This window comes from Xyrauchen texanus, chromosome 32 (genome assembly GCF_025860055.1).
Source record: "Xyrauchen texanus isolate HMW12.3.18 chromosome 32, RBS_HiC_50CHRs, whole genome shotgun sequence".
Classification (NCBI taxonomy): Eukaryota; Metazoa; Chordata; class Actinopteri; order Cypriniformes; family Catostomidae; genus Xyrauchen; species Xyrauchen texanus.
Genome location: NC_068307.1, coordinates 18280401 through 18297432, shown reverse-complemented (window position 1 = coordinate 18297432; position 17032 = coordinate 18280401). Strand labels below are relative to the sequence as shown.

At 40.9% G+C, this 17032-nt stretch overlaps 1 protein-coding gene across 1 annotated transcript in view; it reads right to left on the bottom strand.

Annotated features, from left to right (window-relative positions):
* Positions 1 to 215: 215 nt before the first annotated feature.
* The window catches only part of LOC127626274 (calcium/calmodulin-dependent protein kinase type IV-like), a 33954-nt gene continuing 17137 nt past the window's right edge, over positions 216 to 17032 (bottom strand). The window contains exons 9-11 of the mRNA XM_052101949.1: positions 14634 to 14760; positions 13537 to 13689; positions 216 to 1982 (exon numbers count right to left, since the gene is read on the bottom strand). Coding sequence (XP_051957909.1) covers positions 1494 to 1982; positions 13537 to 13689; positions 14634 to 14760 — 769 coding nt within the window. The 3' untranslated portion in view covers positions 216 to 1493. The remainder of the gene's footprint in view (positions 1983 to 13536; positions 13690 to 14633; positions 14761 to 17032) is intronic.

Below are 17032 nucleotides of genomic sequence, written 5' to 3'. Positions count from 1 at the left end.
GATTCATAAGTGATTTAATTAACTACAAAATCTTAATATTAGGCCTACTCTTACATGATCATAATGTTCCAGCAATGTCTAATTAGGCTACTGTTTATGTAAGCAGTATGTACAAAGAATTCTTGTTTGGCAAATATTCAAACAAAATAGAATGACAAACAGCTACTATATTGAAATATTTTGCAGTTCTGTCATTACATGTTCATAAAGGCAGATAAAATCAGCCAACATAAACAGGTTCACAAAAAAAAAAAAAAAAAAAAAAAACAGCCCTTCGACATTCAACATTGAAAAATGTTTTTACATGCCATCTATCCTAAGTGTAGATTTAGAGTTGGAAGCCCCTGTACAGCAGAAGAGGTAGACAGTGTGGCTGAAACATAATAGACATGTAAATTCTACTTCAATGAGAAGATCTTTACAGAGTACAGTAGCAGTTCAGGTGTGATTTTCAGTAAAATGTTGCCAGGTGTTGAAACTGTATGTTTTCATTACTTAAGACTACGGAGGCATTTATAACCTAGCAATATGAGTACGGAAGGACTAATTCTGACATCAGTGTGGTAACTCTGAATGACATCAATTTGATTTGATGAACTATATCTCTTGTCAAAGATGTGCTGGGTCACCTAATCTTTAATTTATACATTTTTTCCATTGGTCCGAGATTTGACCATTTGAATCAATTTACACTGATGTAGTGCAAATACAAAAAGGGTGAATTAAAATGAAGATACATTTTATACCTATATACTGTATATATCCACATATATTCCTTTATGAATAGTGTATAGAATAACAATTTTAGGGTCTTGTGGCATTCATTCCTAAAACAAATATACTGTGTACACAGTGTACAACTTCACAAAGACATGATCTTCACTACCTTTAGATAGAGAAAATTATTGTATGATAATTTGCATATGATAGCACATAAGCAATAAAGAGTTAAATTAATTTCAGTTCAGATGAGAGATAATCTTATTCAAAATACATGTGCACAAGTGAAAAAAAGTGAAAAAAGAAATAAAAACCCTGTTTGCTGTGCCACTAAATTAAAGCTGCCATGAAAGCCACATGTCTCCAGGAGTGAAGATCTTTTAGAAACTGTTCATGATGTACTTGTCAAGTATCAAAATATCCCACAGCAAAAACAGAAGAGGAGAAGAATAAATTCTCAGTGGATATTTGTTTCTTCTTTTTCTCCCCTTTTCTCCCCAATTTGGAATGCCCAATTCCCAATGCACCCTAAGTCCTCGAGGTGGCGTAATGCCTCGCCTCAATCCGGGTGGCGGAGGACAAATCTCAGCTGAGACGTCAATCCATGCATCTTATCACGTGCTTGTTGAGCATGTTGCCGCGGAGACCTAGCGCATGTGAACAGTGGATATTTTTTAAAGCATAATCTCTTTTTTCCTCATATGCGACAAACAGCACAGACTCAAACTTTGTCACTCCTTCTGTAAAAACAAAAACCTTTATATTTTCCAGTCTTACTGACATTCTGCTGTATTGCCTCCTGCCTCCACCCCCATGGTGAAACCGTTACTGAGGTTCTTGGGACTGGGTGGGGTGGTGTTCAATGACAAGGGCTCATGCTTCCCTCCAGAATCCACAGAGCAGCTCTTCTTGGGCACCCTGGGCTGTACCACAGGAGCCTTTGGAATGACAGATGTCTGCCTGTGTCCCTCTGCTATCAGAGGTGGGCGGGTGGGCATGGGTCCAGGCAGGCCTGGAGGTTTGGATTTATGGGGAGGGTGGAGGGGAGGACTTAGAGATGATGGACTGTGCGAGGCCCCATCTTCAACCTTGTCAGAACTTTCTTTGATAGAACTCGGCTCTCTCTGCGAATCCAATGTGTTTTCCTTCTGTAAGCTGCTCTGGCGGGAGTTCTTGTCAGAGTTGGGCAACTCACAGCTGTCTGTCCGTCTCCTCGAGCCCTCGTGCATGCGGCTTGTGGCAACCACAGCTTTCATAGCAGCCTATGAAAAATGTATGCCATTAATATTTTAATTATGTGTGTTTTTTTGTTTTTTAAATATATACAATAAAAGCAATAAGACACTTGAGAGCATGCTTTATTGTGAATAGTCTTGCTGAAGCGGTTGAGGGAGTGTTCCGTTCCTAACAATACCTTAGCTATGACTATATATATTTTAAAATAGCATGGCATCTCATATCGTATTGTTTAATTGAAGAACAATAGATTTAAATTTCTACTTCCTAAAACCCTGCAAAACATTGTTTAGGGTCATTTCAGACCATTCTGGCACCCCAGACGATATCCCTATTGCTTACCCATTGGGGGCGTATGCAGTGGCCCCCTCTTTGGCACTCCCCCCCAGCAGGTGATGCCCTAGGTGACTGCCTAGTTCACCCATGCCTAGAAACAGCCCTGGGCCCGTTTAGCTACACCTGGTATTACATTTTGGACAATCTGTTTGAAACTGTTTGTCACTAAATACACACTGAAACAATTGTTGTGAAGTAAATGTAGCATAAAAGATTAAGTAAATAAGTAATTTCTACATTGAATATGTTAGTTTAAGTGTGATTAAGTATACGTAAATTCTACATTCAAACTTGTAAAATTTAATGCTGTAGCTTAAGTAAATATATTTTTTGATTGTATGTTGTATTTAGATGTCATCATGTATTAATCCTAAAGTAGAAAATCTTATATTTATTTGCTAATTTAAGTAAATTTCATTGGTGAATAAAATAAGTATATTTAAAGGAATTTTTAGAAATAAAAATAAAAATTTGCTAATAATTAGAGTTTCTTTCTTCATCAAAACAGAATTTAAGATTTTTCGGATTTCATTTCAGGCCTCCTCTTTTAAACAACGCGATTGAATGTACTCCATTTTTTGACGGTACAAAATTTATATTTAGGGAATATCAAAATAATCCACACGACTATTCTTCTGAACCCAAACGATTGATTATTTTTAGAAACAAAAAGTCTTGGGTTACACGTGTAACCCTTGTTCCCTGAAAAAGCGGAACGAGATGCTGCGCTTTGCTAAGCGCTTTTGGGAACAATCCTGCATTGTGAATATGTGTGTAACATGTCAATGAACATTGACCAGAATTTATAGCCTTGGCTGATCAGATCATTAAATGCACCTGTGGCCAGGCTATAAATAGACGCATCACCAGTGTGTCGTCACATATCTTTTTCTGAAGAGCAATCCTGGGACGTCCCAGTGCGGCAAAGCAGCGCAGCATCTCGTTCCAATTTTTTTCAGGGAACAAGTGTTACACGTGTAACCCGAGACGATCCCTTTACAAAAAGGTTCACTATGATGCTGCGCTTTTCTAAGCGCTTTTGGGAGCGCAATACCCACGCTGCCGCACTGGGGCTGTCCGGACCCTATGGTTGTGAAGTGTGCTCACAAGAACGCGAGAGGTCTCAGACATGAGCTTGAGATGTCGACTCAAGGACGTAATAGTCCGGAGTAGCAAAAACATCTAACCCATAAAGTTCGATGAACGTGTGTGGTGAGGACTAGCCTGCCGCATCACACACTTGTTAAGGAATGAGCCTGCCATAAAAACTGATGAATGTGCACGGAGAGGACCAGCCTGCCGTGTCACAAACTTTTTCAGGCATGAGCTTGAGATGTCGACTCAAGGACATAAGAGCCCGGAGTAGCATGAACATCCAAACTATAAAATCTGATGAATGTGTGTGGAGAGGACCAGCCTGCCGCATCACAAACCTGCTGCAGAGGGACCCCTCTAGCCAAGGCTTTAGAGGAGGCGACCCCTCTGGTGGAGTGAGCCCTGACACCTACTGGCGAAGCTTGACCGCGCGCCTCATAGGCCAGGGCAATAGCATCCCTCACCCAATGTGACAGGCTGCTTGGTAGCAGCCGCCCCGCTGTTGCGACCCCCATAGCAGACAAATAATTGCCCTAACTTACGCCACTGGCTAGTGCGGTGGACATAAGTCTGAAGGGCACGGACTGGGCAGAGTCCGTGAAGTCTTTCCTGCTCCGGCGTTAAAAAACGGCTGGGAGCAGAAGGCTTCCAGAGTGACAGGACGTAGTGTCGAAAAAGGTACCTTAGGAAGGTAGTCAGGATGAGGATGTATGGCGTTAGAAGTTGGACAAAACAGCGCAAGCGCAAAAACACAGCGCGCAAGTGAATTTCAACAGTGTGAGCACCATGACACAGCTCGCACGTAAAATTTAAACCTGCAGAGCTTGCAAATCACAAACTCGAGCACAAAAAATATGATTGTGCACACAAATTAACAAGTCCCACACACGCGCAAGTTATTTTCTGCACACGCGCCTAACTGTACACACGCGCGAGGTCTTTTCTGCACACGCAGATCTGCACACACGCGCGAGTTATTTTCTCCACACACGCAAGTTATTTTCTGCACACAAGTCGGTTTGACACTCAGGGGCGGGGCCCAATCCTTTCTGTTAACAAATGCTATTGGCTGCTGACCAAATACTGTATTGATTGGCTGCATCTCTTCGAATCACTCGTGATTGGCTGTTGTTGGACGAGAACAGACAGAAAGCGGGAACTTTTTATTTTTGACAAGAAAAAACATACAAAACTCTCTTAGTGGAGAAATAAGAAATATAAATCAATTGGAACAATACAATTATTGTCAGTGTAAATGAAAGAAAAGCGTCCCCTACACAATACTGAACAACAAAAAGCAAACAACAAGGGGGTATTGGTTTAAAAAAAAAAAAAAAAGTCTCGAGATCAAAAGGCTTGAGAAAAAATGTAAATATTAAAGAATTTTTTTAAATAAAAGCATCCTTTAGACATAGCCAGAGCCATACAGAGAGAGAGTTGCGACAACGGAAGTTCTAAATGCTTGATCGTCACGTGATTCACGTAGACTTCAGATAGTTCCAGGAAGTGCTTTGGCGGGCATTTCAGACTGTTAGAGTAGAGTGACAGAACTGCGATTTCTGGTAATTAGTAGTCAATAAATGCATTTATTTTATATATTTATGTAACACACCGACATATGTATGTAGCATGAGTATGTTGTTACAGCGATGTTGTTTTTTAAAGATCAAATCAGCTAATATTTGAGGATTAGTGTTCAGCTACCGTTATTTGCCTCAACTTATTTCAGGCTAGGGTTTCTGTTGCCTTTTTATGTTACCTCATGTTCATTGTTTTCACTAATCTCATGGTAACTAATGTCATATTTATGACTTTTCAGATAGTACAGAGACCAGCTCGCACCGCACAATGGGTCAATGAACTATTAACTATTAGCAGCAGTTACGTAAATGTAAAATTTAGTGAAATGAAGCTTATTGTTTACAATTCTATATATAGTAATATAATTATTTATGTATTATAAATATTATATATCTAATGTATAATTCTTACAATACTTATTCATATACACAATATATTCAGCTTTAAAACAACTTAAGCATACTCGTATATAAACTGCCGTTTAAAAGTAATGAGGCTGAAAATTCAGCTTGGCATCACAGGAGTAAATTACATTTTACTATACATTTTACTATTCTATGTTTAAATAGAAAACAGTTATTTTAAATTGTAATAATATATTACGATATTACTTTTTTTTAAAAACGATGGCTGAAACTGAATCAAGAGAACAGATTTTACAATTAATAGGGTGTTCGTTACTAACTTTATCCAGCTCCAATCCTTGCCTAATCTGTTAGTTATCTGTTAGATAACATCCCTTATCTCCTAATTTAATGAGTAATACTCAACTATAAGGTTTTAATTTACAAGTTATTTTTATTTAGATGTACTGATAATATACAGAATAAGATAATATTATTCTTTAAACGTCTCACCTTTTAAAAGTGCGTCGCAAACGGTTTGTTCTGCTGCATCTCTACATCGCGGCATGTGTTTGCTGCTACTTCCGGGAACTATTGAGAGGCTCCACGAGCCGCCATTGCTGTAAAAAAATGTTCCATTGGAGTCAATGGAGTTGTCGCAACTCTCTCTCTATATGGCTCTGGACGTAGCATACAAGTGGATATTTATTGAAACAATTTATCTCATAGAGTAAGTATGATTTCAACCATTTACACGTAAATGCCCCAACAATGTATGACTAAGTAAAGAGGTTATGGTTTCTTTCTAAATTCCTCCTTAATTTCTTTTAGCTGTATGATGTTTTGTGCGTTTATATATATATATGTGTGTGTGTGTGTGTGTGTGTGTGTGTGTGTGTGTTTTATGTCTTTGATAATAACTGAAAATAGGTGGAAATATAGAACGCAGCAAGGTGTTTAGTGAACCTGTTGAGAGGTACCCAATCTATCCATATCTATCCATCTAACGTTAATGTTGAAGGGAACGTTAGTGTTTCACAAAATGGTAAGTGTAGATAGCTAGATGCCAGATAGTTCCCAGCTTGTTTGTGTGGTACTGCAAGGGCCATCCACTACTCATCAGCCTCACATTAATTCATTATATAGATGAAATGCAGGCTCAGAGAGGAAGCCAGTCAGTCTTGGGGCTGGGAAAGCAGAGCAGGTGCAGCAGAATAAGGCCAGGTTAGGAAATCAAGTGTACATAAAATATAATATTATTACAGGAATGTCTCTCTGAAATGTTTGATTCTGATTTGTCAGTTACAACATTATATGACCGATAATGATCGTCGTCAGTAGCAAGGGTTTATAATGACCGCGCATCCAGCCCTTCTTTCATGTCTCTTATCACACTTCAGATGGATGCGCGCTTGTTTTACATCTTACAGCTACAAGAAATTAAGGAGGAATTTAGAAAGAAACGATAACCTCTATACTGTCTGCAACATCCTTCCTACTTTCTGTCTGTTCTCGTCCAACAACAGCCAATCACGAGAGATTCGAAGAGATGCAGCCAATCAATACAGTATTTGGTCAGCAGCCAATAGCATTTGTTAACAGAAAGGATTGGGCCCCGCCCCTGAGTGTCAAACCGACTTGTGTGCAGAAAATAACTTGCGCGTGTGTGGAGAAAATAACTTGCGCGTGTGTGCAGATCTGCGCGCGCGTGTGCAGAAAAGAACTCGCGCGTGTGTACAGTTAGGCGCGCGTGCAGAAAAGAACTTGTGCGTGTGTGGGACTTGTTAATTTGTGTGCACAATCATATTTTTGTGCTCGAGTTTGTGATTTGCAAGTTCTGCAGGTTTAAATTTTACGTGCGAGCTGTGTCATGGTGCTCACACTGTTGAAATTCACTTGTGTTTTTGCGCTTGCGTTGTTTTGTCCAATATTAAACGCCATAAGGATGCAGAATAGCTTTGGCCATACCTGGCGCAAATTCTAAACAGGCCGGCAAAACAGACAGAGTCTGTAGATCCCCAATCCTCTTAAGAGAGGTAATCGCCATAAGAAATACCATCTTGAGAGTCAGAAGTCTGTCAGACGCTGACTCTAGAGGTTCAAAAGGGGGTCTCAGCCAGACCCTCCAGGACTATTGCTAAGTCCCATGAAGGAGTTCTGATCCTAACAGGAGGCCTCAGTCGCATGGCTCCACGAATGAAGCGAGCGAGTAGAGGATGCCTCCCCAAAGGCACCCCGTCCATCAAGGCGTGGCAAGCCGAAATGGCGGCCACATAAACCCTGAGAGTAGCGGGTCATATGCCTGCTGACAGTTTTTCCTGCAGAAAGTCCAGAACTGAAACAATTTGGCAGTTAACTGGATCTGCACCATGTGAACTGAACCACTTTTCGAAGATACCCCATTTATTGGTGTAGATTCTTCTGGTAGAGGGAGCCCTAGCACTAAGAATGGTCTCGATAACCTCAGGTGACAGCCCTGAGTCCCTCAGTTGGTACCCTTCAGGGGCCAAACATGAAGTTTCCACAATTCGGGCCGGGGATGAAATATCGTCCCCTGCGCCTGAGACAGAAGGTCCCTCCTGTCCGGAATCGTCCAAGGCGAGCCGTCGAGGAGAGATATTAGCTCCGAGAACCATACCCTGTTCGGCCAGCGCGGCACTATCAGTAAGAGGCAAGACCCTTGCTGGCGAACTCTGGCCAAGACTCCCAGGAGCAGAGAAACCGGGGAAAAATGCATACAGACGCATTCAGGGCCATGTATGCGCCATCACGTCCAGACCCAGGGGGGGCTGGGTGACTCAGGGAGAAGTAGAGGAGACATTGCGCTGTTCATAGAGGCGAAGAGGTCCTCTTCTACCCTGTAAAATCTCACCCAGATTTGTTCCATTACCTAGGGGTGGAGTTTCCACTCACCCGTCAGTATTTTCTGTCTTGACAGTAAATCTGCTCCCACATACGGGCATCCAGGTGTATAAACTGCCCTGAGTGACAGGGGCTTGCCCTGGGTCCCAAGGAGAATCCGATGTGCCAGAAATTTAGCTGACGTGAACGTGGACCTCCTTGATGGTTTATGTAAGAGACTACTGCTGTATTGCCCACCTGCACCAAGACATGGTAGCCTCTGGAGGAAGTAATTCAGGGCCAGAAATACCGCCATCAACTCGAGACAGTTACTGTGACAACTGAGTTGACAACCCTCCCATCCCCTTGAGCTGGACGACCACTTAAGACCGCTACCCAGCCCGTCAGGGAGGCATCTGTCATTAGCAGCCTGTGACGATGAGACGCACCTAGAGTGGGACCCAAGGTAAGAAACCGGGGTCTGAACCACATAGCAAGGGAACGAAAGGGAACGCGTAACCCTTATTAGCCCTAGGGGACTGGCCCTTGGATGAAATCCCCTGGTTTTTAGCCACAGCTTAAACGGTCTCATATGGAGCAGGCCAAAGGGATCACCATGGACGCAGGCACCATGAGACCTAGTATTTGTTGATACTGGTGAACAGTGCAACCTTGACCTAGTCTGAGTTTGCTCAGGGTGTTCTGAATGGACGTGATACAAGCGGGAGACAACTGTGCCCACATCGTGATTGAATTCCATATAACCCCAGATAGGTGATTCCCCAGGTGGGAGAGAGAACGCTCTTTGACGTTGAGTCTCAGACCCGGAGAAACCAAATGAGCTAAGACAATATCCCTGTGCTGAACTGCCAGTTCTTGGAGCTGCGCTAAGATCAGCCAGTCGTCTACATAATTCAGAATGCGGATGCCCCGGAGTCGCGAAGGAGCCAGTGCTGCATCCATGCATTTCGTGAATGTGCGGGGTGATAGGGCTAGGCTAAATGGAAGAAACCGATACTGGAAGGCTTTGTCCCCGAAAGCGAACCTCAGGAACTTCCTGTGCTGTGGCAGAATTCCAATATGGAAATATGCGTCAATGAGATCGATCGTGATCAGCCAATCGTAATGTTGGATCTGAGACATGACCGTCTTGACAGTTAGCATCTTGAACTTGAACACCCTGACCGAGCGGTTCAAGCATCAAAGATCTAATATCGGACGCAAGACCAGGAAGTATCTGCTGTAATATCCTGACTCTTTCTCTGGAAGGGGAACACGTTAATGGCCCCTTTAACCAAGAGATTTTGCAGCTCTTTCCACAGTAGACGTGTCTGCTCCGGTTTCACGGTAGTGGGAACCACGCTGTTGAAACACGGAGGGCGGCGAGCGAATTTAATTCTGTAGCCACATAGAAATGCCTGGCAGAAGTTTCCACGCTGCCAGGTTCTCTGAGATGGGTATCAATTTCGATACTTCCTGTTGAGGGGATGTCGAGTTTTCCGCATCCTGGATAAAGGCAGGAAGCAACGGTACACCCAACTCTTTGTTGGAAGCCTCTGTCACCTCAAACACCAAAGGCGGCGGGAGTGAAGAGGTTTCGTGAGGGTATCGGGAGGGCCGAAGTGGATGGTACATGCGCCCCGTTGTGAGAAGAACCACCCCCACAAGGCTGGGTACAAGACCGTCAGGGTTTCTTTCTTTTAGAAATCACGACCCTGAAGTCCTGCTTCGGGGGCTGCTGAGGGAGACGAGCCTGTCCCAATCTTTACGAGGGGGAGCACGACTCGCCATGCTCTGCCTAGCACTCTGTCCTTATCCTTGATGCCCGAAAGGTTAAGCTATAAATGCCTCTCCATGCTGCCTAAAGCGGACATAGACCAACCAATAGCACGGGCTGTCTGCTTGGTCGCATGGAGAGATAAATCTGTGGGCCGACGAAGTTCAGAAAAGGCTTCTTCGTTGAGCATTGCACCCGCACTCAGGTCTTTCAGTAGGTCAGCCTGGTACGCCTGTAACACGGCCATGGTGTGCAGCACAGCACCAGCCTGACCTGCCGCTTGATAAGCCCACTAGCATGGAGGTAGTCCTGCATAGCTTAGTTGGGGAGAGCGGGTTTCTTGAATGATGATACCGAACCCGGTGAGAGATAGCCCACAAGCGTCCCTTCGACCGGTGGCATTATTGAATACCCCCATGTCTCAGCACCCACGACAGTCGAGTATAAAGACGTCAAGGGTACGTGAACACGGGAAGTATATGGGTTCCTCCATGAGTGAGAAAGCTTGTCATGGAGGTCATCAAAGAAAGGAAGGAATAGCGTTCCCTTTTTCTTTTTTTTATATATATATCTGAGGCGCGCTTCAGATTACGAGAAGAATCAGCTGGATTTGGGGAGAGAGCGATAGGGACGGACCCGTCTCTTGCTCCTCAGCCAAAAATATGCGAGAGCCCCACGATGAAAGAGTGGGCGCCTACTCCCGGAAGTAAGCGAGGCGAGCGTGAAGCATTTTGCCTGAAAGTAGGTCGCAATGCGGACACTCGCCCTGCCCCAACACGATTGCATCATGCTCTTCCCCCAAACAAACAAAACAAAATTGATGCGTGTCCCTGACAGTCATATAACGTTGACAGGGAAACACGCATCGTTTGCTTTGCTTCTCCAACATTTTTCCACCTTTTTCTTTTCTATTTTATATATATATATATAAAAGAGGGAAAGGAAAAAAGGTTCACTGCGCACTGTCTAACAAATTCTAAATCCTAGCAGAGGAAAGAAAGTTTCTGACAGGCTTGTGAGACACACAGCACAGTTTGCTCTGAAGAAAACGGATCCCTTAACACTTGTTCCCTGAAAAAAATTGGAACGAGATGCTGCGCTGCTTTGCCGCACTGGGACGTCCCAGGACTGCTCTTCAGAAAAAGATATCTGACGACACGCTGGTGACGCGTCTATTTATAGCCTGGCCACAGGTGCATCTAATGATCTCACCAGCCGAGGCTATAAATTCCGGTCAATGTTCATTGACGTGTTACACACATATTCACAGCTGGTTACAATGCAGGATTGTTCCCAAAATGCTTAGCAAAGCACAGCATCATAGTGAAGCTTTTTGTAAAGGGAACAATACTTATATACTTTTTAACTTCAAAGTTCGCTTCTGTACATCTCTGATGTGCGTTCATGAGAGAGATGATGTACTAAGCTGGTTGGTAAGGTCACGCATCACCTGGAGGCAGGAAGTTCATCATTGTTTACAAGAGAAACTTGCACAGACTACAGACCAAGTGCCGTTCACAAAGCAAAACAATCCAAAACAACTTCAAAACAATATGAAATAAAAAATCAAAATAATACTAAAAAACATTACTGCAGTAAATAACCATCCTTTATTTAGGAGCAATGCCGTTGTGTTATCTTCTTGTGCTTTTTCTTTAGCAGAAACATATAGGCTATATGACTGTCGGAAATTCAAGCCACACAGGTTGTAGTTAACGAAACCTAGTGTCCTTTGTGTGAGACTTGACAGTGAAGTGGCATGAAGGTGAGTTATTTATGCAGGCAGTGATGAGCGAGTGAACTGAGTGCAGGTGCGGTGAATTAGAAATCGATGAGGAGCGGAACGCTGAGGGAGATGCAGAGCCCAAGGGAGGCGTGACAATGACAACGTTTTCATACATACCTGTGTTCGCTGAAAAATCTGCACGGGCACAGCCGATGAATTCAGATATCGACCCTTTCTTTCGACGGTCTGAAATCCTCAGGGGTAAAATGTTCACTGCACACCCTCCAATATTTGAGAGAATGTAGGGATGTACTAATACCCTGGTTCAACGCGATAAGCCAGAGCTTCAATCGCTCATGATAATGTATAGGCAATCAATGAAAAGTTTAGATTTTTCTCTGCGTGCATTTTCTTTGGGGTTTCTGAAGGTTGAAGCATTCAGGATACACACACCAAATGAGCATTTTGAACAATACACTTCTACAGCAGAGACAATTAAACTTTTGTACAGCCTCCACATGATGTGTAAACTTACCAACAAGCTTACGTCATCCCTCTCATGAGCGCGCAGAGATGTACAGAAGCAAACATTTGTAGTTAAAAAGTATTTAAGTATTGGTTTGTTTCTAAAAATAATCAATCATTTGGGTTCAGAAGAACTTTATTTTGTCGACTGGAGTTGTGAGGATTATTTTGATGCACCCTAAATATGCATTTTGTACCGTCCAAAAATGGAGTACATTCACTCGCGTTGTTTAAAAGAGGAGGCCTGAAATTAAATCCTAAACATCTTAAATTCTGTTTTGATGAAGAAAGAAACTCAGATACATCTTGGATGGCCTGAGGGTGCGTAAATTATCAGCAAATTTAAATTTTTGGGAGAAATATTCCTTTAATATAACTTTTCGAAGCTGGTGTTCTCAACACGCACTGGGCTTGAATAATTAATGATCTTGCATGGTTTCACTGTTTGCAAGTTAATTAACACCATTTTTATTCTTAATTCTGTTGTTTGTTAACTTCTTGTTTCATGCAGTCTTAAGTTCATTTTCTACATAAAATGAATGATTAATGATCAAAAAAAATGATCTGTTGATTGTCACTGTCATAGTGTTTTGTGCACCAAGTGTTGAGATTTGCGTGCACAGCTCTCTATGCTGTCTCCATTGCCAGTGATGGTGATGTTGTCTCATAGACTACAAAGCATGCATTAAGTTTCCCTGTGGGAGGCTTACGTACGTCTAGTGCATGATTAAACATATGTTTCAAATGAAAATTCAAAACGTGACATGTTCTAATAAGATATTTGTTAAAATTTGTTAAAAGTTAATTATAGTACCATGTATTAAGTTCCCATGTCACTTGATTTACTCAGATGTTTAAGTTAAATTTACTCACACACTGTATCAATATTATGTCATAAAGTTAAGCACACTTTATCTTGTGTTATACCATTAAGATTTACTTAGAAAACTGTGTGCAAAAACATGCAAAATATAAATTAATTAAATCTGACTTTTTTTAGTGCAGGTGAAAACGGGATCAGGAATTTTTTTAGAACTGTCCACTTTAACCACATTCAGTGGTGAATGTAAACACTTTCCACCAAATTTTAACACTTGCATATACAGAATAGCGTATGTATAGTGTGCCTGATATCAACATGCAGTGAACACGCAAATCTGAAGCTTAGTGCTCCACTCAAATAACTGAGAAGTCTGCTCAAAATGTCCTGTTTGTAATTAGTATTATGTGAAAAACGGTGCACTGATGTAAATGGCAATGGGTCTTGCCTGACCATTTGTGATGGGATCACCAGTGACGGATCTTAATACCAGGTGTAAACAGGGCAAAAACAATAATTGTCATCAGTGGCTTACCTTTAATTTGCGCCGAGCATTAAATTCCTGTAGTTTCCTCTGGGTGGTGTCCATGTGGGAGAACCGTGCTGCTTTTCCATGCACCCATGGATGCTCTAGGGCCTGTTTCACTGTGAGACGTTTATGAGGATCCAACACTATGAGCTTACTAACCTATAGAAATATTACCATCAGTTAATGGTGATGAAACAAAACATGTTCTCAAATGAATGAATAATCAAATTACTATCTGTTGAGGCTGCTATATTGCTCTCTTTCATCTCATTTGAATCTGCAGTGTGATAACATCATCAGCATTACAATCAGTATGCAAGAACAATAAACAGAACCTTAAATGAATAGGTCACCATAAAATGATAATACTCTCATCACCAGAGATGTGTATGACTTTCTCTCTCCTGCTGAACACATACAAAGATTTTTAGAAGAATATATCAGCTCTGTAGGTCCATACAAAGCAAGTGAATGGTGACCAAAACTTTGAAGCTCTAAAAAGCACATAAAGGCAGCATAAAAGTAATCCATAAGACTCCAGTGATTTAATCAAATCTTCTAGTCTTCTGAAGTGATCCAATCAGATTTGGGTGAAAAAAAGACCAAACTCTACCCCTTTTTTCACTATAAATCTTGACATCAGCAGTCTTCTTGGCCATCACGATTTCAAGTTTGATTACACTTCTAGCATCATCTAGTGCTCTTTGCATGCATTAAGCACTAGGAAGTCAGGATTGTTCCGAGAGAATGCAAAGGCAAAATGTACAGTTAAAAAGGAGGTACATTTTGGTCTGTTCTCACCTAAAATCCATAAGATCACTTCAGAAGACATTGGTTAAACCACTGGAGTATTATGGATTACTTTTATGCTGCATTTATGTGCTTTTTGGAGCTTCATAGTTTTGCTCACCAGTCACTTGCTTTGTATAAACCTACAGAGCAAAGATATATTCTTCTAAAAATCTTAATTTGTGTTCTGCAATAGAAAGAATGTCATTAACATCTGGGATTGCATGAGGGTGAATAAATGATGAGAAAATGTGAATTTTTGGGGTGAATTCTTTTAATGCTGTCTGAGTAGACGGAAGGCAATAGGAACTCACCAAATCCTTTGCATTAAGGGAGACTTCATCCCACCAGGGGGAGACAAACTCATAGTCACAGTTAAGAATGCGACTGTACATGTACTGGTCCCCCCTTGGATCGAAAAATGGTTCAAACCCACACAGCCTGAGGGTAGAGAGAGAAAAGAGGCAGATAGCAGAGAAAATGCAATTAATAAATTGGGCAATGACCTGAAGGAAAGGCTCTTAATGGAGAAAAAGAGAACCAAATCAAACAAACTAAATAATGAGGAGGATTACATTCAGAATGTCACTAATGATATACAGGTACATCTTTACCAAGTACTTAGTACATTTGCATAACACTTCAGATATCCCAGATTATCTTTCTTTGATTCAAAGTTAATTCATCTTCATATAAACAAGATGTTGTTTATTTTACAGATTGTCCGTCAGAATTAAAAAAAAAGAAAAAAGAAAAGAAAAACGAGACACAGCACTTCCTCAAGCTCTAGAATATTTAATATTTCACAGCTTTTTGGAATACTTGGAATTGGTCAGTCACGGCATAATGCAGTATAATGGCATAATGCATAATTGTTCTCCTTCTGTCACTCACTTGATGTTGTGTCGATGTAGTGACAATAGGGGTTGCTCTTGGGAGCCCCAAACACCTCCAATCTTTGAGAAAAGGCCAATTAAATCTACTAAACTACCTCGACGACTGGCTGATTCTAGCCAGGGGTGTAAAGTAATGAATTACAAATACTCAAGTTACTGTAATTAACTACATTTTCCCAAGAATTTTACTTTTTTAATTAGTTTAAAAATGTTATACTTTTACTGTTACTGGAGTAGGCTATATTTTAAGTGCTGTAACTGTACTTTTACTGTGCTATTTTCCCACTGTCTGTGTTCGCTAATTCCCTGTCCTATTTTATTTGTATCTATCAACATAATTGGCTAGGGAGAGTCTTGTGAATCCCGTCAAATCAAATCACACGTAAAAAACTTGAACGGCAGTTGCAGATCTGCCGCCTACTGTTATGAATGTGGAGAATGCCTCAAGTATAGTTTACAGCTGAACATCTCAGCCGCACCTGGAAGGGCTTTTCGCAGTGAAAGATGCCAATTTCATGATCGTGTCATGTGAGTTTAACTTGCTCAAGCCAGATATCAGCATTAATCCTGCCTCTAACATATCGAGCCATATTTCTGCGTACTAGATTCTGTGTGTCTATAACGTTGCCTGCAATTTAACTATCTATCACTGAGATTATTGGGCTGCTGTGAGAGATGTCCTGTTAATGTTAACAGGGCTGGGCAATAAAATTATCTAGATGTTTGTCAGAAAAAAGAGAGATGTGCTCGATCAAACTTTTTAGTAGTTTTACATCTACAACAGGGGTGTTCATTACATCAATTGCAATAGCAAGAGCACCACCGGTTGGTTGATCTAGCTGAAATATAAAAGATTGACTTTTTATTTCCTGACGTCTGTTGCTGTGCTTTTTGATTGACAGGCGGCTAATGTTTGAGCGCTAATGTGCCTAAATGGTCAAATACACTTTATAATTCAGCCAATACCCATCTTGATGAGGATTTAATGTAAACGCAGTCATTTATATCTAAAGTGAATTTAAACAGTGGGACAAAAAGCGTATTTGCATCAAAATGTTTGACTTGAAGTGTACAATTAATGTAATAGAATAAAACAGTGACATTTTTAACAATACATTTTTTTTATATATATTGTTCGTTTTTAATAATACCCTGATGTAGAGAGTGTGTTAATTGGTAGAATAAATTACCAGGAAAGTAGAGATGATAAAATAATTTATAATTATGCTAAGCCTTTATAAAGATAGAAAAGTATCAACATTTGTACAACAATAATTCAGCAGAATATTCCACCAGTCACAAATTTTGCATCATGCATTAGAATGAGAACACAACTATTTCTGGGCTTAAAAGATACAAGAACTAAATCAATGTTGAACATTGTATCTCAAAAGGACGACAATGGGGCCCCCATGTGCTACTTAAAGAAATAATTCACACAAAAATGAAAATTCTCTTATCATTTACTCACCCTCTTGCCATCTGTCTATGATTTTATTTCTATAGAACACAAATTAAGATTTTTTGAAAAATATTTCAGCTCTGTAGGTCTATTTAATGTAAGTGAGGGCGTGCCATAATTTTGACGCTCCAAAAACCATCAAAAAAAGATGATGCTTCATAAAAGCAGCATAAAAGTAATACATACACCTCCAGTGGTTTAATCCATGACTTCAAAATGTATATGATAGGTGTGGGTGAGAAACAGATCAATATTAAAGTCCATGTTTGCTAGAAATGTTTCTCTTTGCCAGTAGGTGGTGATATGCATGAAAAATGTAAATCACTAAAAACACAAGTAGAAAGTTACATTTAAA